The 23,990-nt window shown below is 47.8% G+C and overlaps 1 protein-coding gene across 9 annotated transcripts in view; it reads left to right on the top strand.

Annotated features, from left to right (window-relative positions):
- RALGDS (ral guanine nucleotide dissociation stimulator) overlaps positions 1–23,990 on the top strand; it is a 101,883-nt gene that overhangs the window by 51,958 nt on the left and 25,935 nt on the right. For 2 of the 9 annotated variants that reach the window (XR_005289229.2, XM_038375078.2), the window contains exons 1-2: positions 5,593–6,091; positions 6,750–6,827. The exons of 4 other annotated variants lie outside the window; for them this stretch is intronic. Coding sequence is in view for 4 of the 5 variants with exons in the window: in XM_038375078.2 (XP_038231006.1) it covers positions 5,882–6,091; positions 6,750–6,827 (288 nt within the window). In the remaining variant the exon portion in view is untranslated. Of the gene's footprint in view, positions 1–5,592; positions 6,092–6,749; positions 6,828–23,990 lie in introns of those variants that run through there. 3 more of the 9 variants (XM_038375079.2, XM_038375081.2, XM_038375089.2) reach the window with 3 other exon arrangements.

The raw sequence follows: 23,990 nt of genomic DNA, 5'->3' as shown, positions 1-23,990 counted from the left end.
GGGGAGGAGGCCACATGTAAGTTTCAAAGCAGCATACTCGCTCCGTGATCATTATTTGTGTGGGTTTGGCACCTTCCGTCTCAAACCACCTTAAAACCATTAATGCATTGAGCCTCACAGCTCCCACATCCCCAATGTGGGAGACAAGTATTATCATCCCCATTTTACAGATGGGGTCACTGAGGCATAGACAATTTGAGAAACTTGCCCAAGGTCACACAGTGAGTCAGTGGCAGTGCTGGGAATAAAGCCCTTCTCTCCTGCACTTTAACCACTAGACATTTTTCCCCGTCTGTGGCATGTTGTAAGGCAGTCAGGAAAGGAGAATGCAAACCGCAGAAAAGAAGGGGTTCTTAAATGACTGAGACTGGAGGATTGGGATGAGAGCCAGGGGGCCGTTTCAGAGGATTGGCAATCACCTGGTTTCCTAACCTCTCCAAAATAAATTGCTAAATGGGCAAATACAGTTTGAGGACTGGGCACTTTGAATCCTTGTGTCTAAATATAATATTGTCTTCAAATAAGCTCCCCAAATGCTGCCACTCTAGCCAGCATGAAGCCCGGCACCCGGAGATTAGAACAGAAACACTGATGCAGCCTGAAGGTGAGCAGTGCTGATGGGCCAAGAGAAAAATGTTGGCATATCGGACAGATCGCAGAGGCTCAGAAAGGGGTTGAATGCGATTAAAATCGTCTCTGTGGGATTTGAACTCTCTCTTTGGGATGGGTTTTGTTCTTTGAGTATTTGGAAATAAACACATTGGTGCGTTTAATGTAAATTCCCTCTTACGCCCGGCAGCCCGGTCTTGCTGATTGTTCTGTGCAAGGGGTGAGGTTACTAAGCATTTCTTTGGCTAGTGCTTCGAAGAAGAAGCAGAGGTTAAGAGGTGGACGGATGCAGAGTGATCCAGAGGCCTGGCTTGGAAAGTGGGTGCTGGATCTGACTCAGTTTCCCCATCTGTAAAGTGGCAGTGATGATACATGCTCAGGGGTCACATGGAGATTAACATTGTTTGCAAAGCAACGCTGGTGCTCATGATCAGTGCTAATGCTAAGGGACTTGACCTAGGCCATGTGGCTACCTCCTACCAACCCTTTCAGTACCTCTTCCCCCCACTCCGGAGTGTTTACAGTAGGTTGGTGCCAGCATTAGAGAAAGTGTGCCCCCTAGGGTGTTGGAGGAAGGCTGTAGAAGCCCACCTGCAGCCGGCACAGAGCCCTGCAGATCCTGGGCTCTACGGATAGGCCAAATTTAGGAGTAGGATGGGGACGGGAAGCGCTGTAAGGGGGACATGAGGAAAGTGGCCACAGGGAATGGTGCTGGGGGAAGAGATACCACAGGAGAGAGGAATGAAGAAACCTGGGGTTAGAGAGGGACTGTGTGAGAAGTAAGAAATGAGAGTAGTGGAGGAAGTAGAGAGAGAGGCACAGGGAAGGTGTGTGTGCGACAGGTGTGATGGTGTGGGGGGGGCACAGACTGGGGGTGATAAATGAACAGGGAAAGGGGAGGACTATGGCAGGCAGGGATGAAGAAAAGAGACAGGAATAACCAAAGGGAAAAGGAAATGCACAAGGCAGGCAAGGAAAAGAGGAACTGGTAGGAAGTGAAGGAGAGAGAGAGGGAGAGCAGGGACACACAGACACAACCTCAAGGAGAGAGAGACAGAGAAAGTGTGTGTGTGTGTGTGTGGTTCCAGCACTGATTAGAGAGGGACACAAAGGGATGGAAAAAGAAAAGGAGTACTTGTGGCACCTTAGAGACTAACAAATTTATTTTAGCATAAGCTTTTGTGAGCTGTAGCTCACGAAAGCTTATGCTCAAATAAATTTGTTAGTCTCTAAGGTGCCACAAGTACTCCTTTTCTTTTTGTGAATACAGACTAACACGGCTGCTACTCTGAAACAAAGGGATGGAGTTTGCGTCATGCTCAATTCCTATTCATTGGCCTAATTCTGTTCCCACGTTAGTTAATAGGAGGTTTACCACGGACGTATGTCAGTGGGAGCACAGTTAGGCCAAAGCACTCAACGTGCTGTGAAACCTTTCTGCTGTGGGTAAAACCCATATTGCCATTTTATCACAAGTGTCATGTTTCATGTTATTTCTTAAAGCCCCAGCTCCTGGAATCATTTGAAAGCCTCATTTAAAAAATAGTACATTTCTAGTCTTCATGGTTATGAAGAAAGGCTTGAAAATGTTATCTGAGTGCATCCTACATGGTCAAAAGTAGGAGGTAAAGAACCCCCAATTGGGTTAAAAGTCATGAAACATTTTAATAATCTCATGATTTTGGGAGGGCTAGTTCATGACTGTTGAACGCGTGGGGTTGGCAGTACTGAGTAACTGTTCTGCACTTGGGCCAGTGGTTTGAGTGGTTTGAGTGTTTTGTTTTTTAGGCCCAGAAAGATCCCAGGAGAACAGAGAGGAAACTGTCCAGCTATTTTTAAAGCCTTATAGTTTACTTCCTGTCGTGTATTATTTGTTACCCACTATCATTAGGATTATTCCAGGGAAACTGTCTTGAGTGGCCAACCAAGGGACCAGCAAAAATTCGTCACCTAGTGGAACTGCATCTTTTAGTAAAGGACAAACACAGCTGAAACTGGAGACTGGTGCGAAAGGCATGGGTCTACCTACAGAAAGTGATGATGATGATGATGATTAGTCTGTATCGTGGTAGTGTGTAGGAGCCCTAGTCATGGACCAGGACTCCATTGTGCTAGATGCTGTACAAATACAGATCCAAATGACAGTATCCGCCCCAAAGAATTTACAATCTAAGGGTATGTCTACATTAGAGCTCACAGTGGCACAGCTGCACCAATGCAGTGAGGTAGCGAGGTCTAGATGTCCTGGCTTCCAGTCCTGTGCCTTCACCACATGCCCATCCAGCTACCGGTGAGATCCCTGAATTTTAGCAATCACACACATGGATTGCCAACTCTCTCTATTTAGGAGGGACACTTTCTGTGTGTTAAGCACAATCTCTCTTTTCTACTGAGTCCCTGTAAAAAATACCCATCCAACCGATTTCAGAGGAGTGCCCCGTTCACCTCCCCATGTGTCCCTATTTATAACTTCCAGATGTTGCCAGGACTGCATTCAAATCCAAAAAGGAGGAAAAGTTTGCTGATTATAGGTTCAGGGTCTCTGCTGGTTTCCTGCAATTTTTGCTCTTTGTTAAAGTCCCTAAATTGGAGTTTAAGAAAACAAGGAAAAATTTGTAGCCGTCCAGTGTCCCGGCTGACCACCATTCAGAGTGTCAACTGATGCACCATTGTTCCTTTGGAGTCTGCAGATAGGCTGGGACAATAGCACGGATTACTCTCATTCATCTCAGGGGGCTGTTAACTTTCAAGTTGACTCATTATCACTTTAGAGTTTCAGAGTAGCAGCCGTGTTAGTCTGCTAAAGAAGAAAAAGAAAAGAATTCGCAAAATTCGCAAAAAGAAAAGGAGGACTTGTGGCACCTTAGAGACTAACAAATTTATTTGAGCATAAGCTTTCGTGAGCTACAGCTCACTTCATCGGATGCATTTGTTAACCCTTTCTTTATCCATCATCCTGGCAGAAGCTTCCAACTGCTGATGTGCTAATCTAAAAATACAGCTGGATGTACTTATCTCAGCCTGATGTTCTACTAGGTAATGTAGCTGTGGGGTTTTGAATACACAAAGAGTTTAATATTCTTTCAGCTGTTTGGAAAACTGACACATGAAAGTCCAGTTTCTGACCTTGGGATTGGGACTCCATGTTTGCAGAATTGCACCTTTTAGCAGCAGTGACAGCTAATGAACAGTTTTGCCTGGTTCTTTTTGGTACTTAATAATAGTTACAATATATGGATTCAGCATCTGTTTGGGGGCTCAGAGCCCATTGGTTAAGATCCACAACCCCCTCCCCATGCTGGCATCATGAACCATGTACTGGGTCAAATTCAGCCCTACTGTAACCCATTTGCATGGGAGTCTTCACCTGTAGCCCCTTGATCTCTGGTACAGCAGGACTGAGTTGGTTCTGCTCTCAGGCCTTCTGCACCCACCGAGGGGACCTAGGAATGTCCACGCTGCATCAGACAATGGTCCCGTCCTGATACTGACTTGCTGGGAGATCTTGGGCAAGTTACTTCATCTCCTTGTATCTCAGCTTCCTCTTCTGAACAATGGTGGCACAGACCATGACGCACAGCCCTAGGTAGTTAATGATTGCATAATACCTTCCAACATTTCCAGTAGCTAAGGTGGGACAGGTCCTGCCCCCCGGAGGTGGGAGGTGTGTGTGTGTCAAGTGCTGTCCCTGGGGTAGGCAGTTGCAGAGCGAGCCTGTCCTAGATTGACCCCGCAGCAGCTGTCCCGCAGGGCTGGCTGGGCTCCCCACTTTGGCCATTGTGACTTGGCCCCTGGTGCCACAGGGTTGCAGCACTGCTCAGGTTTGGCCCAGCCCCCTGATGGCGGCAGGGCAACCTGGCCAAATCTGAGTGAGTGGTGCTACTCAAATTTTGCCTGGTGGCTGCTCCCTTCCTGTGCTCCCATCAGGGGGTCCAGGCCAAACCTGAACAGCACTGAAACCCTGTGCACTAGGGACCAGGTTGCAAAGCCCAGAGAGGGGAGCCAAGCCCAGCCAGGCCTGTGGGACAGGAGCTGCTTCAGCTGGGGTCTTTCTTTGCAACCTGGGGCTTCAGGGGTCAAAGCAGAACAGTCCCCATGAAAGCGGGGACTGTTGGGAGTTTTGTGATTGTTCAGTGCTTTGAACATGGGGTAGGGTGCCCAGAAAGCAAGTATGAAAAATCGGGACAGAGTGTGGGGGGGTAATAGGCACCTAAATAAGAAAAAGTCCTGAGTATTGGGACTGTCCCTATAAAATTGGGACCTCTGGTCACCCTAACGTGGTGCTAAGGGTTAATCTCTCTCTATCTGGTCTGGTCTATATTACAAAGGTTGCAATGGTGTAACTAAATCAAATTATAATCTGTCTAGACACCCATGCAAACCACTAATGTTCGTGTCCTTAAACTGAATTATTATTATTACTGTATCACCTAGGGACCTCAGTCCTAGGCCAGGAGCGCATTGTGCTAGGCTCTGTACAAACACATGGCAAAAAGACAGTCCCTGCCCCCAGGAGTTTATAGTCTTTGCTTACTTGGTTTAGTTTAATTCGATAATTTACGAAGCTAAATTAAATCAACATTAAACCAGGCGTGAAGGGGGTTAAATTTGTCTCCAGCACGGATTCCCGCTGCTGTGACTAGATTGATTTTAAATGGATTGAGTTACAGGGGTGCAGCTTTTCTTAGGCAGACCAGTCCTGCCTCTCTCTCTCTCTCTCTCTCTCTGCGGGTTTCTCTTGCCTCAGATGTGTGTCTCTTGCCATTTAAAGCTCCCTGCCAGGGTCAGATTTTCAAGGGCTCATGATCACTCCCAGGTTTTCCAAAGAGCTGAGCTGCGGGGAGGGGAGCTTCTCCCCGGGAAGCACCAGGGCCCGGTTTCCCAAAGTGCTCAAAGCAGCTTCCCCCGGCTGAGCTCTTCTGAGCACCCGGCGCTTCGGGGCGGATCGACTCCCGGTCCTGGCCGGATCCTGCCGAGCCGCCTGGGGCTGCCCTTCCCCTCGCAGGCAGCAGGGCGGGCTCCAGCGCCTGGCTTTGCGGGTTCCCCTTTCGGCCGCGGCGGGGCGGGCTGACGCCGGGGCCTCTCCCATTGGTGGGTGGGATCAGGCTGCCCCCCGTGCAGGACAAACCCGCTGCGCCCGGGGGAGCCGCCGGCTGCTCGGGGCGAGTCGGAGCCGCCGCCGGGCTGGGGCTGGGGCTGGGGCTGCGGCTGCGGCGGAGAGCGAGCCAGCGCCAGCGGGTCGCGATGGGGGGCTAGCGGCTCGGCGGCTCCCATGGTGAAGCGAGGGCGGGCGGCGCGGCGCGATGCCGGGGCGGGCAGCCCGGAGACCATGTTCGAGGGCTCGCGGAGGATGCGGAGCCTGTGGGACGGCGTGAGGCTGGAGGTGGCCGGCGAGAGCGGCGGCGGCGGCGGCGGCAGCAGCAGCCGCCCCGTGGTGCTGCACAGCTTCACCCAGCTCGACCCCGACCTGCCCCCGCTGGAGGTGAGGCTGGGGCTGCGGGGCGCGGGGGCCGGGCCGCGGGCTCCGGAGTCCGGCTGCGGGGCGGCTCTGCGGGGCCCCGGGAGGGGGGAGAGCCCCGCGGGGTCTCGGCAGAGCTCGGTCCGGGGGCACGCTGTGGTTTAGAGCGGGGTAGTCAATTATTAGTCTCCAAAGAGGGGAGCTTCTCCCATGGGGCCTGTCAAGGTCCGGACACCAGGGAAAATAATAAATTCTCTGCTCCCCCCCGCCCCCCATAATAAGCAAATACGATTTCGGGGTCTGTTCCAAAGCACCCGGTAGTTTGGCTTTGGCCCGCGGCCTGCCTATCGACTACCCCTGGTTTAGACCGTGTGACCGCCTGCCCCAGGGTTCACTTGCAGGCTTTGTGTTTCATTCCCCCCTCCCCACGCAACACAGGCTTTATAGAGGACTGGTTTCCCCCCTGGGATTCGGGGCTCTGGGCTATTGACATCATAGCTAAAAAACACGTGGGGGTCCTTAGCTGCTTTACAGTGCAGGTAACCATTGGGGAGAGTGTACGTGTGCATGCTCCCTCTTCTCCGGATAGGGACCCCGGCTTGGTTTGGAGGTGCTACGAGTTTGCACGGTCTCCGCCTATTGTGTTTCTGATGCTGGCTTGTGTTGTGTATCTGATGCTCAGAAGCTGAGCCCTGGCATGGCGAGGGAGGCCGGAGCATATGGTGCAGGCTGTTTGGGAAGGAGAGGAGCACAGTTGAAGGTATTTTGGCAGCACGTTTTGCCTTTCGCTAGGAGTGGATAAATAGCTGTCCTCTGTGATCTCTTTACTCCCCCTTATGCCATTATCCTTCTGGCAGGCCTGCTGCCAAGCTGGAATATCTATTAGGAGAAACCAGAGAGATGCGCACCATCTGATGCAGCTAGCGGAAGGGAGCAGAGAGCTAGAACCAGGGCCTTTAAATATTTTATTTGAGAGTCTGGCATCCTGCTGGAGGCTTGCAGTCCCTTCTGCTCAGACTCTAGCTGCCTGTGAAGGCTTTGGGCCTGTCCAGGTTGCAAAGAAAGACCCAAGCATCCTTCCCCATGGTGAGGAAGAACATGGAGATTGGCCTAATAGGACACTCAGTGGAGGATGCAAAACTGTCTAGGACAAAACCTTGGATGTTTCTACAAGCACCAGCCCCCCAGCAGCTCTTGCTGGCTTCAGATCCAGACTGCCCTTCTAGGGGGATGTGTGACACACACAGAACAGCCTGCAGGGTGGTGGCTGCTTTTTGTCAACAAGGAGTTGGGTTATGAAACCTTCACATGTTGGGACAACATGGGGGACCCTGATCAAATGAGAAGTTCAGCTCAGGGAAGGGAGTTGGCATAGCACAGCATAACATAGGAAGGGAACAGGGGGCTCTCAGGTCAATGTTGGAGACCCACAAAGCATCCCTTGGTATGTCTCTGCAAGCCAGGGCTATGCCCATCAACCACTTCTCAGTCCTCTGGGTCAAAAAGAGCACTGTGCCGTTCATTCACTAGGATAGTGGCTTTGGCTCAGGGTGGTGAGTGTTCAGGGACCTTCCACCAATCCTTGGATAACTAATGCTGTGTTTCACAGCGGGCTCATTCATTCTGTCTAGTTCCTTCCATTGGTGGGATGGGGGAAGTTGAAGTGTGCACACATGGCCCAGTGGTGATGAAGAGATTCAAACCAAATGGGTCAGCAAGATCTATTTCCATCAGGATTTACAGCCCTATGCCTATCCAGCCCTGGATCTGTCTTGCTGGAGAGAGGATCACCATTAAAACTTTTGGGATTACTGCCACAGATAGCTGGGGAGGGAGGGAAGACCAGATTTAAATAGGTTACAGGACAGAGTAGTTAGCACTGAGATTAACAGCCAGTCCCCATGGCAGAGGCAACTTCCTTGAACAGCTCCCTGCCCATGTGGAGCCCTGGTCGCTCAAAATCTGAGACAGGAAGGAAAGGAAGTACTTGTGGCACCTTAGAGACTAACAAATTTATATGAGCATAAGCTTTTGTGAGCTACAGCTCACTTCATCGGATGCATGCAGTGGAAAATACAGTGGGGAGATTTTATATACACAAAGAACATGAAACAATGGGTGTTACCATACACACTATAACGAGAGTGATCAGGTAAGGTGAGCTATTACCAGCAGGAGAGAAAAAAAACCTGGCTTCATGGGGTGTTGGCTGTGTCACCCCAGGCCTTGCTTGTCTGGTCCTCTCACCCCATGACAGGTTTTCTAGGGACCGGCCCCGTCAACACTGTAGAAAGTACACAAATGTGCCATTGAGTCTGTTTTTCTTCCCTCCCCCTTCCTCCTGCTTCTCTCTCTCAGGGGTGGGCATAGTGACATTGTTTAGAGCACATCATCTGCTTCTTGTTATGTCTGGCAGATTCCCCCTGCGCTCGCGGAGCCTGGCTCTTGGCTGGGAGAGCATTCAGCGCAAGGGGGCGGGGCGGGGCGCTGTTCTGTTTGTTGCGCTTCTCCTGGTGGGAGAACGGTTGAGCAGACTGAAGCCCTCGTGCGCTCTAGCCCGGGGCTCGGAGTTCAGAAGTTTGACAGGACCCCAGGACTTGCAGCAGGGGTTGGAAAAGGGTGATTGGGGGCATGGTGTAGGAACAGAGCTGGCTTGCATCACCCCCCTGCTGGCAGCCTTATGGTAAAAACACTGAAGGAGGCACCTGCTTGGTTATTTGTTTGATGTGATTGCCCCCCGCAATCCTCTGACCAGCTCGGGGGGGGGGGTGTCTTATCTCAGTACTTCTCTTTTTTGTTGATTGAGGGAGAGAGTTGTCTAGTGGTCAGAGCAGTGGACTAGGCATCAGGATTCTTGGGTTCTATTCCTGACACTGCCACTCTCTCCCTGTGTGAGCATTGACGAGTCACTTCTCTCTGTACCTCAGTTTCCCCATTTATAACATGGGCATATTGCTACCTACCCAAGAGGGGTGTTGTGGATTAAGGCTAGTAAATGGTTTTGAGAGCCTCACAAGGAACATGCTTTGAAAGTTCTGCTATTCTGATTGTATTGTATAAGGGCCTATTCGTTCCTCTTTGAGTGTTTTTGTGTTTTGTTGTGACAAAACAACTGGAGAATGGCAAACTGTTAACTCAGTGCTGTTGTGGCACCTTCCTCAGCGGCAGCCTGGTGTGACTAAAAGCAGAGATGAAGTCGGTCTGTGGGACTTACCCTGGGGGAAGAACTCAGTTTGTTTATTTATTTATTTATTTAAAAATGAGAAAAGTCTTGGAGACATAAGAATGGCCACACTGGGTCAGACCATTGGTCCATCTAGTCCAGTAGCTTCTGACAGTGGCCGGCGCCAGATGCTTCAGCAGGAATGAACAGACCAGGCCAATTATTGAGTGATCCATCCCTTGTCATCCAGTCCCAGCTTCTGGCAGTTGCAGGTTTAGAGACACCCAGAGCATGGGGTTGTGTCCTTGACTGTTTAGCCATTGATGGACCTACTCTCCATGAACTTCTCATTCTTTTTTTAATCCTGTTCTACTTTTGGCCTTCACACTCTCCCCTGGCAATGAGTTCCGCAGGTTGACTGTGTTATGTGAAGAAGTTCTTCCTTATGTTTTGTTTTTAAACCTGATGCCTATTAATGGACTGTGAATGGAAGTTAGAAAAACCATTGATGATCTGTCTCTAAACGCTTGGGGATGCATGAAGAATCCCTGTAATCAAGGTCAGGGGAGAGCCTAGGGTTTACCTTGACCTGCTGATGCATGTTAAAACGACATCCACCTTGTCCAAGCTAGAAGTTTAGCATGTGTTAATCAGCACGTGGCAAAAAATGTGGGTTTTTTCCACTTGGCTTTTATGCATTCCTGGCTCAAACCTTTTCTATGCATTGGGCCACAGCTTCACTGATTGGTCCAACAAAGGACCAGTGCTTATAATAGGGCTTCATGAAAAGTTGTTTATCAGGCTAAGTGCATATTTTCCTCCTGGCCTCAGCTGATCTCCTGCGATGCCTATGGAGCAAGCAATCTCACGCTGCTCTCTGTACCATCTCCAAGGCATTATCTGGATGTCTCCATTCAGGTTCTGTTAAACACACATGCTGCATCTTCCTTATGCTGGGGGAAGGTTGTATGGTTGCTATCCAGGCTCTATGTGTACCATAGACCATACAAAGAGGCCTGCTGTTGTTTAGCTGATCCCTCGGTAACACGAATTGTTCATGGGACCAATGCATCACACGGTATTGTGTGTGGGAGAAGAGACCTCCCTTCCCCTGGCCTCCCGTATTGGGTTTGGGGAGCAGAGGTCCTGTCTGCACAGAGTGCTCTCCTCTGAGCTCAAGCTTCAGCGTGATGCGTCTCCTGCAGCCCACAGGGCAATCATCTGCTGGTATTTCCTGGATGGGGATCTACCTTCTGGCACTGTTCCAAAAGGTGCAGCCCCGGCTGCAAAGTGGGCTGAGGAGGTGGGTGATTGTGTGTGCACAAGTGCAGAAGAACATAAGCAGCCGGGCTGGCAGGATTTTTTTTTTGTTTGATATCATTAAACAATGGGATGGGGGAGAGGCTTCCAAGTATGTTTGTATAAGGATTGTGTTACCTGGAGATTGCTGTCTCGGTTTCCATAGGAGGGAGAGACCTTCCAGAGCCTAGATCTGTTTGGGGTGTAAGTGGATTTAGTGCTGGATTGGCAGCCCTGGCAGCGGAAACTTCTTCTTTATCCACAGGATCAGGCTTCCCCACCCACCCCTTCATCATGCCTCTGACCTGCCCTAGGGGGATCACCTGGCAGGGATGAGGAAGGTGGTGTGGGGGCCTGTCCTGGCCACTTATTCCTTGGCCTCCCAGATGAGATTACCAGTGAGGGGACTGAGTAGTTCCAGTGATATTGGGGCTGGATACTGTCAAATTCACGTTACATCTGCCCAGATCAGTAGCACCTGAGTGTTGGATTTGAACCAGTTATTTAGGCTTAGAGGGCCTGATCTGAAGGCCATTGATGCTAACGGGAGTCTCTCCATTGACTGCAATGGGTTTTGTGGCAGGGACCGTCTTTTAGTTCTGTTTGCACCAAACCTAGCACAGTGAGCTCCTTGGCACTCCTGGAATGCAGATAATAAATAGTAGCTGGCTTTGATTTGATTGAAGTATAATATAGCTACCTTTTAGTTCTCCAGAAACCAAGCCCAGACCGAAGCGATTGTAAGCTAATGTTGAGGAGCTGGGGCCAAGTAGGAGGAACCTGTGGGAGGAGAACCAAGACTCATGTCACTTGCAGTGCACCAGTTTTATGTCTCCTATAGGGGCCTGTATTACAGAATCTCCTTTGCTCCTTAGAATCATAGAAGATCAGGGTTGGAAGGGACCTCAGGAGGTCATCTTGTCCAACCCCCTGCTCAGAGCAGGACCAACCCCAACTAAATCATCCCAGCCAGGGCTTTGTCAAACTGGGCCTTAAAAACCTCTAAGGATGGAGATTCCACCATCTCCCTAGGTAACCCCTTCCAGTACTTCCTTCCTCGTGCTCAGGGCATTGCCATAAACCCATGAAGTCAAACCTCAGTTAGAGAGAGGGAAAGGGCAAAGGAATATTGGCTGTTTACTCTTTGGGGATGGAACAGGATCTGCTAATAGAGAGATTTCTCAATGGGATAACAAAGGGATGCCTGTGCCGGTTTGGTACCGCTGTGTGTTGGGAAGCCTGGCCCTTCCTTTGGGAGGCCTGGGGGCTGTGATTGTAACCCACTGGCAGTGAGTCCAGGAGTGCCAGTGAACGCTATATTCTTCCATTGCACTTTGGCTGGGCTTGTAATTGAAATGGCATCTATAAGGGTAGGTCCATCCTTTCTGGCACTTTGACTAATTGCCAGTCACTGCGTGTCTCCCCCCCTCCCCCCCGCGGGATGTATAACTGAAACAGCAGTTGGGAGCTTATTTAGGTCACTCCAGACCACATTTAAAGGCTCAGCGTCCTCCTAATCTGTACTTTCTCCAGCACCATTGCAGTCAGAACTGCCCAGTGGCTCTTCTTTTCAGGCAGTTGTATAAATAAACAAAAAAAATGTGGTTTTGCAGCGCTGTGGTTCTATTGCAGCTCAAAAATATCTCTGCATTGCCCATGGAACCAGCAAGGGGAGAAAAAACTGTTGCTAAGGAATGGATTTTGGATACAATGCCAGCTGAGCTGGCTGCATGTGGGGAGAGCATCTTACCCGTGACTTCACTTTCTGGGAGGTGGAATTCCAGCATGTGCTCGGTCTGTGGTGGAATTTGTGCGTCTTCTCCGTATAATGGTATCTGCAAAGGGAGTACATGAGAATGTGCTCATATGGATAACTGGACCCTTCGAAGGGAATGCTGAGTGATAGGACGCATCCCATCAATGTATTATATTGTCTATCTGGTGCAATAAATGTGCCAGGCACCTTATAGATCCAAAGATAATGTCCATGTCCCAAAGAGCTTACAGTCCAGATAGTTTGCAGTCTACATAAAAGCTACCTTAATTAAAAATGTTTTATATGGTACACCATGCAGTTTATCCAAACGGCCCCAGAGAGCCATTCTCTTTTCCATGTAAGCATCAGTGCACTGCAATGTAAAACTGACTTGTTTGAGTGTCTTTCCCACCCCCAACAACCCCCAAATGGCTTTGATGTTGGTTATCTGGAGAATACATTCAGGGTTATATTGCAAGGGGCAAGTGTTCTATTGAAACTGTGTCCACAATCCTACATTTTAACAGACCCATCCAAACTGGTCAATGGTGAAACAGTTAAGTGGCCTTGCTACTTAAACTGTCATAGTTAGCATCTCAGGGTTATTGAGCTGGATGGATGCAGTTCACACCTCTCAAGGCAGGCCCCATCCAAAGCCCATTGAAATCAGTGGAAAGATTCCCATTGACCTCAGTAGGTTTTGCATCAGGCCCTTAGGCTGTGTCTTCACTGCACTGTTAATCTGGGTTACTGGCCCCTGGGTCAGCCTTAGCATCCCCCTGCAAGGCCCTTCTCGCATTACTGTGACCTCACTAGTTATGTACTTGCCCCATGTGTCTGGGGCTGTATCCTATGGCTCTTTGGGAGAGAATCCTAGAGCGCTCTGCACGCTCAATTGAGGGTGAACCTGTTTGTCTTTTGGGGGGGGGAATTGTGGGTTTGGAGCTTTAGCAGCACTCAGATGACTTTGCTCTCATCCTTACTGCAAAGTGGATAAATTGGAGCTGAGCTCGGCTCTGACCCATCCCTCCACTGAGTAAGCTAGCGTAAAGCACCTTCAAACTTGGGTCAGAGGCTTTTCTGTGTGTATGGTAGAGGATGCTGGGCTAAAACCCAGGTAAGAGCCTGGATTAATTGTGCAGTGAAGACAACTGTTAGAGCTGTTGTCTCAGGCTGTCTGCAAACATGGGAAGACAGTACTGCCAAGTCTAGAAAAAACTGTTTAAAGCAATGGAAATCTGAAGCCCTTTAGACTCTCATGTAGCAGCTTCCAGAAAGTGCTGTTAAATCCTGTTGTCGTGTGCCTGTTCAATCCATGCCCTACTCACAATGCACTAGATTGGGCTCCCGCTTCAATAAAGATACACTTGGACATTGCTCCCAAGGCAATTAAAGAAAGAGACCATGAAAGAGCACAGTAACACCAGCTGGTTCTGTGGAACTGTCCCTGGGTCCCCTGCCCTGTAAATGGATCCACCACTGCTTGATTGGTTCAGCTCAGGCTGGCTATGAAGCAAAGGGGAAGTGAAAACCAAGTGCTAGGCTTCAGGGCTAAATTGTGTGTTTAAATTTCGTCCTCCCCTCCCCCAGGTAGGAAAGGGTACGTCTCTGGAGACAGCTGGTGATCTGTGTCTCTAGCTCTTTTAATAGTTAGTTTCAGTACATGCAGTTAACAAAAATAAATATGTAAGCAGCCCTGATGAATTTGATGGAGTTGTTCCTGCCTGTAAAGGTGTTTGCATGCAAGGGTCCTCAATTCTGTTCAGACAGACTTAAAAAGGGTGAGGCTTTGCTTTCTGTGCTGTTCTGCCGTGAATTCCCTTATGCCATAGAAATTGGAGAGAAGAGAGTTCCTTTCCAGATTAATCACTGGGCAACACTGGTAACGGATTGTTAGCTCTCTGGGGCAGGGATTGCCTTTGTTATGTGTTTGTACAGCGCCTAGCACAATCTGTCCGGAACCCTCTGGCTCTACTGCAGTATGAGAAAATAACTGTAACTTGGCAGTAACATGGAGCATGTCTATGGCTTTCTTTTCCTTTAGTGCTATGCAAACGCTAATTAGTTAATGAACATAGTGCATGTGTTCCCAGGGCAGCAGTTTGTTTTGGTTTTAATAGGACAGTTATTTGACACTAAATAACTACCAAACATACCTGAGGAGCAGCAGTAACGTAACAGCTGGCATTGTCAGAGTGTTTTCAGAGCTTTGAGCTGGCATACATGCATGTGTAATGCATATTTATCTTGCATAACTAAACAACAATGGGTTTGTTTCTATTACTCAGCTGGTCTTTTGCTTGGGTTCATCTCAGAAATGTGATTGTACAGAGGGAAATGGCCTCTTCTTACTGCTCACATTGGCTCCTGGGCGGCTTTCTTAATCGTGCACCATTAATGCAGCTGCCCAGCTAAATTCTGATTCCTCAGTCCTTGATGCTGTTGATACTGTAGGAAGCAGGAAAAACACAGCTTAAATTTCCAGACACCAAGGTTGAGCTTTCAGTGCCGGCATTTGGGAAAGTGGGGGAGAGAAGAAAAATTTGTTTTGACTTGCAAACGAAGCAGATTTAATAGGAAAGTCAATGGTGGTGACTTAATCTGGAATGCTGAGGTGTTATTTTTAGAGTTGCTTTTCTCTCTGTTAACCACATTTTAACAAATAACAGCTGAGCAGAATGCCTGTATGGAAATCTGGCATTTAAAGTGTTCCCTACCCGTAATACAGAATGTCTTTCTATATGACAGAGCAAAACCACTGAGATTTCCCCTCTCTTTATAGTGAACATGTTTCCATAGTGACGTGAAACCTGAGAGTCCGCTCCGGGTGCCTGTTTGAGGTTGATGTTTTCAGTTTAATAGATTTGTTTGTTTTGTTTTTTTAACCTGAATTAACTTCAAGGAACGTGTGTGTACACACAAATTCCTTCTCTTAGTGAAGCTGGACAAAGCAAGACTGTTTTGAGCCAAAACTGTAGATGGGAACTGAAACTGAAATCCTGACTCCAAACCCCTGGAACTTTGAGGAAACTTGGATCCAGCGCTGAACCTTTCAGCTCAGGCCAAAAACTTGGGGTAATTCAGCTCTAGGTTTGTTTTATCTGAACCCTCATAAAGTTCAAAAAGGTCTGGGTAAATGGTTCTGCCTTTGGCCCCTCTCTCTTGCAGCGTCTGGCTCCATGCACCAAATTCCAGTTGAAGTCAATGGGAAATGAGGATTTGCAGGATGTAACTCTTATAGTGAGTAAGGCCAGGATTCACTTGATCTTCCCCAAATGCTCTCCATGAAGTTTCCAGGAGTGTCACTGAAAGCAGGGCAGGGGAAGGCTGTTGTTTGGTTTGCCTTAGTCAAACAGAACTTTCCTCCTGCTTGTCTTTACTCAGCTGCACTTTTGAAAGTAGGTATTTTGGTTAAACTTTTCTCTTGCCTCTGGTGTTTAAATCCCTTGGCTGGAGCCTCTGGATGGATGGTGCTGTACCATTGCCTGTTGCTAGTTTGCAGCTTTGTGGCTGGTTGGCTGTCTCTTGACGATGTCGTTTAGTGATGGTGTCCTGGTCACCACAATGCAGCTTAGCTTAGTGTAGGCACTGGCCTCTCTCTCGCTTCTGCGAGCATCTAAATGACTCAGGACATCGCTATGGCTTACTGTTGGCAGTGTGATGTAACTAAGCCCACTGTTTCCTGCAGTGTTTCTGATCATGTTGGATTGTGCCACAACATTCATCTCTGGATTTTTTTTGAATGCCCCCTAGATTTGAGCGTGTCTGGCCCTGGAGTGGATTCAGACCCATCTCTGCTAATGTGTAGATGGGTCTGAATGACCCTGGGAAGCTTTGGACATCCTGCAGACAAGCCCCTGAATGCTTGGCTGTTGAGTTGCATCTTCTCCAAGCTGTCAGAACTTCTTGGGGCTTTGGATCTGGGCCATCAGTGCTGTAACAGCCTTTTTTTTTTTTTTTGCACTGAAGTAATTCCCTCTCCTGTCCAGGGCCTGGACTCTGATCCCATGCAGGTGAACACAGAAAGCAGGTGGGGTGCTAGAGAGTTCAGAACCTCCCCACAGAGCTCTGGTGTCGCGAGAGGGGACAGTTCAGGGTGGTCCTTCCTTCTGCTCAGCCCCTGAAACCCAAAGAGTTGTGCGTGGAAGGCAAGAACCTCTTCCTCTCTTGCACACCAATGCTTATGTAGTGACGGTGGATATTGCCTACGGATCCCAACAGCTGTTGTTTTGGGGCTGCTGAGGCCCCTCCAGCAGTCCTTGCCCTAGAGAAATCATTCTAAACAGGAACGTGGCTTGGAATTCAGACTGAGGGGATAAGTCTCTGTGGCGGCGGGTAGCTGGTAATCTGGAGCAGGTGAACGAGGCCCCGCAAAGGGAAACTGGGTGCTAATCCAGCTCCGGAAAGTTTTTGAGTGGGAGGAGCAGACCAGTTAGCCCACCAGCATGTGTCTGCAGTGGCTTGTTAAATTGCTGTGTCTAGGGATGAGCTGACTTTGCTCAGTGTTTATTATTTGATTTTCTGTGCAATGGGAGCTGCAGGTGCTCTGGTAACATGACTGAAAGGCGGTCCCTAATATCTGTAATGTGCTGCTGTCATGCCCAGAACGTAGACGTGGCCTCAAAAGTGCTAGCTCAGGGCAGGGGAAATGGCCCTTGGGCAGAAGCTGCCTCACCCTAGGATATATAGCCTAGGATATTGATTTTAAATCTTCGTGTTACAGAGGATTTCTTGACTGCATCTCCAAATGATCAGCCTTTGGGTGGTGCTGGGGCGGGGTGTGCTGCAGACTATGCATCCACAAATGCAATGCTGGCCGAGCAGGGATGAGGGGGATCAGGGGACTACGTTCAGGCAGGTAGCAGAGAAGACCATTCTCAAGCCCTGATGTTGCCGTAATCCTGTGCGCTGAGGGCACAGAGCCTGGGTACTCTTCTCCACCTCGCTGGGGCTGCTCTCGGCAGTGTATACAGGGTTGGGCCCTCGCACCCTTTGGGGCAGGAACTGTGGTCGGAATGTTCTGACCTGGGTGCTTACCAGTTAGGCTGCTCGGTGCACAGGTTAGGCCCTTAAATGAGAGTAACTTGATTCTCAAAGGTGCTGAGAACCTTCAGCTCCCATCGTCTTCAGTAGCTCAGCACCTGTGAAATCCAGACGGCTTTAATTCCAGGTATTGATGTTCAGCTCCCAGGTGTCAACTTGTTGGCCTGTGACTCTCTTTCCTGATTGCAAGCGCCTACCGGCCTGTGGGCTCCATCTCTGCAATCCCAATAATATGAGATTTTCCTAATTACAAAACGGAAGCGTTTGCTGTCAGGTCTCCTCCCCTCCATCTCTCTTTTCTCCTCTCCCCCTCCCCCCCCGTGGCAGAACCGACTCTGGGGGCTGGGAGGGTAACCATCTGAGGGGAAAATCTCCAACTAATCAACATTGCCAGGCACATCCCCATTTCACGGCGGTGGAGCCAAAGGAGATGCTGTAGCATAGGTCTCTGTCGTGAAATCTGGGCAGTGAGAAGGCTGTGGGGAGCGGCTGGGGGTGGGGGGGATTGAACCCCCACACGCAGTGCAGAACAACCCAGAAAGCACAGCAGTAACAAATGGAAGAGTCATGCGTCAGCTGTGTCCGGAGTCGGGGGCGGGGAGCATGGCCGAGAACAAAAGCCCTCGTTTTCTTTCTCCCTGCCTTTCACAAACAGCCTTGCGCTGGCCGCTCCATTCAATGGACCTTTCCTGCATTTTCTCTACTTCAGCTGTTTACTGGGTCACCCTAAATAACAACAACAAAAAAAGAAAGTGAGAGAGAGAGAGAGAGAGAGAGAGAGAGGGGTGGTTTTTTGATTGGCTAGACTGTACAATGAGACCCTCCTCTGTCTTAATTAATACAGTAGCAGCATTGAATTGGGTTACTTGAGTGCATTGACCCTGCTGTGCCATGCAGATCGGTGGTGGGGCTGGGGTTTGCAGCTTGCAGAGCACTCAGGCCATAGACTTTCTGTGCGGTGTCTGGGAATTGTGTATATCTTTTTGGTAACCCTTCGCTAGCTGCTTCAGTGCCATTACATTGTGCTGGTGCAATGCCTGATCCAGACAAGGGTGCAAACGAATCTGGGTATCTAGGACCTTGTGACCTCCTCCTCAGGGAAGAAGCTGAGATAGAGAGATTCTGGCTGACTTTTCAAAATAGCCCACTCGCTTTGGCTGCCCCCCTTTCTCATACACCAGCCTACCTTGCAGAAGTCTGAGAACCAGCTGCGTCCATTGGTTTCTGCTGGAGTTGAGAGCTCATCACCTCTGAATGAAGTCCATGCGTGTCCCAAGTCGGATACCTGAAATTAGTGCGTGCTTTTTTTGGAAAATGTTTTGCTAAGTGATTTGATGACTGCCAAGAGAAGCAGTTGGGGTCACCAGGGCTCTTAAAATGCCAGAGTTCTTGACTCTTAGGGCTTGCCTAGGCAGAGAGTTTGTACCAGATTATTTAAGATCTGAATGTAGTCCTATTTAAACTGGTGCACATCCCTGTGTGGACACTCTTATTTGAGTTTGTGTGGCTTGCCCTGGTTTAGCTTAAATCAGTTAGGAGCAGCCCCTCTTAAACTGAAATAAGTGTGTCCCCACAGGGCCTTGCACCAGCTAAAGTAAAGCAGTGCTAATTTGTGTACAGGCAAGGTCAGATCCCTTGGCAGTCATCTTCACCAGCAGATAATGTCTATACCTTAGAGACGCTAGCACTGACACAAGGATCCTTGTTTCCTCTCACCAGTCCCAAACACTGACTTGATCTTTATTGCCACTTTAGTAACCAGGTCTGCATTAAAGGCATCCAGTGGAGTGGGAGCGTGTGTGGGGAAAAAACAGAAGTGAGATTGGAATCGCACAGCTAAAACATGTTTGAACCTCAGCCAACTGATGAGTTACAAGCTAAAGCTGGTGGATTATTGAATAGGCAGCTATTTACAGAGTAGTGGAGCTGCAGTGTGTGGCTGCTCTGGAATGGTGCGTGGATAGGAGAAGAATGGATTGGCCCCCGTGGAGAGGGTTGAGGATTAATCCCTCAAGAGGAGAGAAGCCCCCCATTCCACTCCTGTCCCAAGAGCTCAACAGGCAGCTAGAAACCAGCGTGGACTCATTTTAAATCACGGCAATTTAAATCAACAATCAGGAAACCTTGATTTAAAGCATGGATTTTAATTGTGTTTTGCGTTTGTACTGCAGTTATTTCCCTAAAGAGAGGTTGATTCTCATTGGTTGGTAACCATTAAAACATGTTGATTTGCAACTAATAAGCTTTGCACTAAAATTGGTGCTTCTTTTTGCTAACGAGAATGTTACACTATTTCTGTACAAATTTATTTAAACAATTGTATAGCTTGATTTTGGGGGTTTTGTTGTTTTTTCCCCCCAGATTCTTAACTTTTACATTTTTTATGATGTTAGAAAATGGTGAATGATAGCTTTCATACTTGTGATTTGGTGTCAAGCTCTGTTTGGATGGAAATTCAAATTCAATGCACAAAAGATATATTTTAATTTTTTTATTAAATAAAACTTCCTTAAATGTGCTGGATATATAAGGAGAAAAAGTTTTATCAAAATACATTTTGCATTAAAAACTAACAGGTTTATTAAACAAAGGAAGTAAATTGAATATTTCTGGTTACCATAGCCTTCAAGATTTTAAAATTAATATCTCTCATCCTTTGATACCTAGTTCTTAATCATAGATTAAAAGAGGAATAAAACCTTTTCTGCTTTTTCAACTCCTTGGTGCAAGGACTGTCTTCCCTATGTGTTTGAACACCATGTGTAGCACAAAGGGGCCCTGATCATGTGCATGCACTGCCATAACATAAATAATTACATCTGCTGGACGTATTTCTATTATATTCACGAGAGAAGGTGGATGAGGTAATATCTTTTATTGGACCAACTTTGGTTGGTGAAAAAGACAAGCTTTTGGGATCATGCTTTCAATGCTGAGATTTTTTTCCATCCAGGTTAAACACGGAACCCTTAATTCTCTAGTTTGTCCAAGTTAGTTTTGCTCATTTCTAAAATCAAGTGATAGATTTAGGTTTTGCAAAACACTAAAATATTTGATTTTTTGTAAGCCCAATCCCCTTGTGCCCTCCCCACATGCCTCCAAACCAGGGTTATTTTTTGCCTGGCTCTCATTTTAATTATACATGTTCTTAGGTTAGCAGCAGGACTGAGGACAGATAAATGGTTCTAGTTCTGGCCTATCAAGGCTGCGAATAGTGATGGTCAAAAATGCAGGTAGCTTTGTCTTGGTTTTCAAATCATTGCTGGGCAGATTTTATTTTTACCAAAAAACCAAACCCATGGGTCAAGTACTGGCTCCCTGGGAACCCACCCCCGAGGCATGGCTGGAAGAAGACAGAAAAATCATTATGGTTCTGATTCGTCTCTAAGTTGTAATGATGTTGTTGCATATCAAATGCATCCATTACGATAATGTCTAGACACTTCCATCTCTGGACCCCTCTCACTCTCCATCTCCTGCACCGTGTCCCTGCATTTGGGGGTCAGAGCTATGTCGTTTGAGTCCTTCTGAAGTGGAGTGAGTTACCATCAGACACTCTCTCTGTTTAATCCGATGCAGTGATACCTATTATTATTTTGTGTACTAATTGCCACCCACGGTGACATTCTGGTTCCTCTTCCTAGTGCCCTACGCTGTGCCCTCATGTGTGAGCAGTATGTTGCCATGCGTGGCTGCCTTTATATATAGTTTGTGGAAATGTATGCTTAAGTTAACAAGAACACAAAGCTCAGAAATGTGGAGCAAGGGCTGAAATTGCTGTGTTGGCTGGGTGCTTTTTGCCCCGAGCTTGGGTGGAGGGAGAAACATGCAGGGCTGAGTTTTCTTATGAATTTCATCACCCTAGAAAAGGAGCTCTTAGATACGTAGATACATAGATACTAAGGCCAGAAGGGACCATTCTGATCATCTAGTCTGACCTCCTGCACAACGCAGGCCACAGAGTCTCACCCACCCACTCCTGCAAAAAACCTCACCTATGTCTGAGCTATTGAAGTCCTCAAATCGTGGTTTAAAGACTTCAAGGAGCAGAGAATCCTCCATCAAGTGACCCGTACCCCATGCTACAGAGGAAGGTGAAAAACTTCCAGGGCCTCTCCAATCTGCCCTGGAGGAAAATTCCTTCCCGATCCCAAATATGGCGATCAGCTAAACCCTGAGCATATGGGCAAGATTCACCAGCCAGATACGACAGAAAATTCTTTCCTGAGTAACTCAGATCCCACCTATCTAATATCCCATCACAGGCCATTAGGCCTATTTACCATGAATATTTAAAGATCAATTAATTACCAAAATCACATTATCCCATCATACCATCTCCTTCATAAACTTTAATCTTAAAGCCAGATAGATCTTTTGTCCCCACTGCTTCCCTTGGAAGACTATTCCAAAACTTCACTCCTCTGATGGTTAGAAACCTTCGTCTAATTTCAAGTCTAAACTTCCTGGTGGCCAGTTTATATCCATTTGTTCTTGTGTCCACATTGTTACTGAGTTTAAATAATTCCTCTCCCTCTCTGTTATTTATCCCTCTGATATATTTATAGAGAGCAATCCTATCTCCCCTCAACCTTCTTTTAGTTAGGCTAAACAAGCCAAGCTCCTTGAGTCTCCTTTCATAAAACAAGTTTACCATTCCTCAGATCATCCTACTAGCCCTTCTCTGTATCAGTTCCAGTTTGAATTCATCCTTTTTAAACATGGGAGACCAGAACTGCACACAGTACTCCAGGTGAGGTCTCACCAGTGCCTTGTATAACGGTACTAAAACCTCCTTATCCCTACTGGAAATACCTCTCCTGATGCATCCCAAGACCGCATTAGCTTTTTTCACGGCCATATCACATTGGCGGCTCATAGTCATCCTGTGGTCAACCAATACTCCAAGGTCCTTCTCCTCCTCCGTTACTTCTAATTGATGCATCCTCAGCTTATAACTAAAATTCTTATTATTAATCCGTAAATGCATGACCTTACACTTCTCACTATTAAATTTCATCCTATTACTATTACTTCAGTTTACAAGGTCATTCAGATCCTCCTGTATGATATCCCAGTCCTTCTCTAAATTGGCAATTCCTCCCAGCTTTGTATCATCTGCAAACTTTATTAGCACACTCCCACTTTTTGTGCTGAGGTCAGTAATAAAAAGATTAAATAAGATTGGTCCCAAAACTGATCCCTGAGGAACTCCACTGGTAACCTCCCTCCAGCCTGACAGTTCACCTTTCAGAAGGACCCGTTGTAGTCTCCCCTTAACTAATTCCTTATCCACCTTTCAGTGTTCATATTGATCCCCATCTTTTCCAATTTAACTAATTCCCCATGTGGCACGATATCAAACACCTTACTGAAATCTAGGTAAATTAGATCCACTGCGTTTTCTTTGTCTAAAAAATCTGTTACTTTCTCAAAAAAGGAGATCAGTTTGGTTTGGCACGATCTACCTTTTGTAAAACCATGTTGTATTTTGTCCCATTTACCATTGACTTCAATGTCCTTCCCAGAATGCCTGTCTGTCCTCAGAAGTCCTGCTTCTGGGGAAGCTTGTCCATATAGTTTTTCACATAGGGTGCAACTGTCTGAGTACACAAGTGGCCGTCGTACATTCTTGTGTTCAGAGATGTGGGGTTTGGATTAAATCCAGTGCCCCGGTGTCTCACTCAGTCAGTGCTTTCACACTGTGGAATGCAACTGCAGTTCCCACTTTCCTGTGTGTTCCATTTAAAGGGCCTGAGTTTCAGAAGCTCTGAGCCCCTGCGGTTCCAGCTGAAGGCAGTGGGGACGTGGTGGGTGCTGAGCACCCCTTTAAATCCAACCCGTTGTCTCCAGTGGATGAAGAGACTGTGTGCAGCAAAGAGGCGTGGGTGTGGCTTTTTTTTTTTTAAACCTCCTTTAGAAGTGAAACCAGACCAGAGGAGAACTCCGTCTCCCTGCACTGCCTCGTGTCTTGAACTAAGAGGTTTAGTTCCTAATCCCCAGCCACTGACTCACTTGTGCAAGTTGCAAAGGCTCCCTTGTAATAGATCCCCATGCCATTGGGGTTCTCTTCTGCCAGAACAATGAGTGTGGATTTCAGTAACTCAGGCCAAAATTTTTCCAAAGGCCCTAGTGATTTTGGGTGTCTTGACTAGAGGTGCCTTAAAAGGGCCTAATTTTTTTTTCCCCTAGACCTGAAAATTGGGCCCCTTAAATGTGTGTCAGGTTGGACCCCCAAAACCACTGATCACTTTGGAGAATCTTGGTCAAAATGGAGCAAGCTGTGGAATAGTTCCCCAAAGGAAGGGACGGGAGCCCCATCCCTTGAGTCACTTAAAATTCGACTGGACTTAATACTGGAGAATATGCCTGTATTGGTTTCCGACAGAGGAGGGGTTCATGGGTATCTCCCAGCTCTTGATTTCAGTCAGGGCAACTCAAGGTTTCTAAAGCCTTTGAAAATACTGGTCCTTCAGGTCCAGTAGCTCAGGCTGGCCCCACTGGGCCAGGGACTCCAATTTTCTGCTCTTAATGCCTAAAGTAAAACAAAATATGCATTAAGTGTGTCAGGAAATCCTGACCTGCAAAGCCAAGCAGCTGATTCGGCGACTGGCTGCTCCCATGTCTTGGGGGAAACCATTCTCCTCTGCTCCTCCACCCCC

Source organism: Dermochelys coriacea, chromosome 16 (genome assembly GCF_009764565.3).
Source record: "Dermochelys coriacea isolate rDerCor1 chromosome 16, rDerCor1.pri.v4, whole genome shotgun sequence".
Lineage (NCBI taxonomy): Eukaryota > Metazoa > Chordata > Testudines > Dermochelyidae > Dermochelys > Dermochelys coriacea.
The sequence above is the reverse complement of the archived record's forward strand: the minus strand, read 5'-3'. Positions and strand labels throughout refer to the sequence as shown.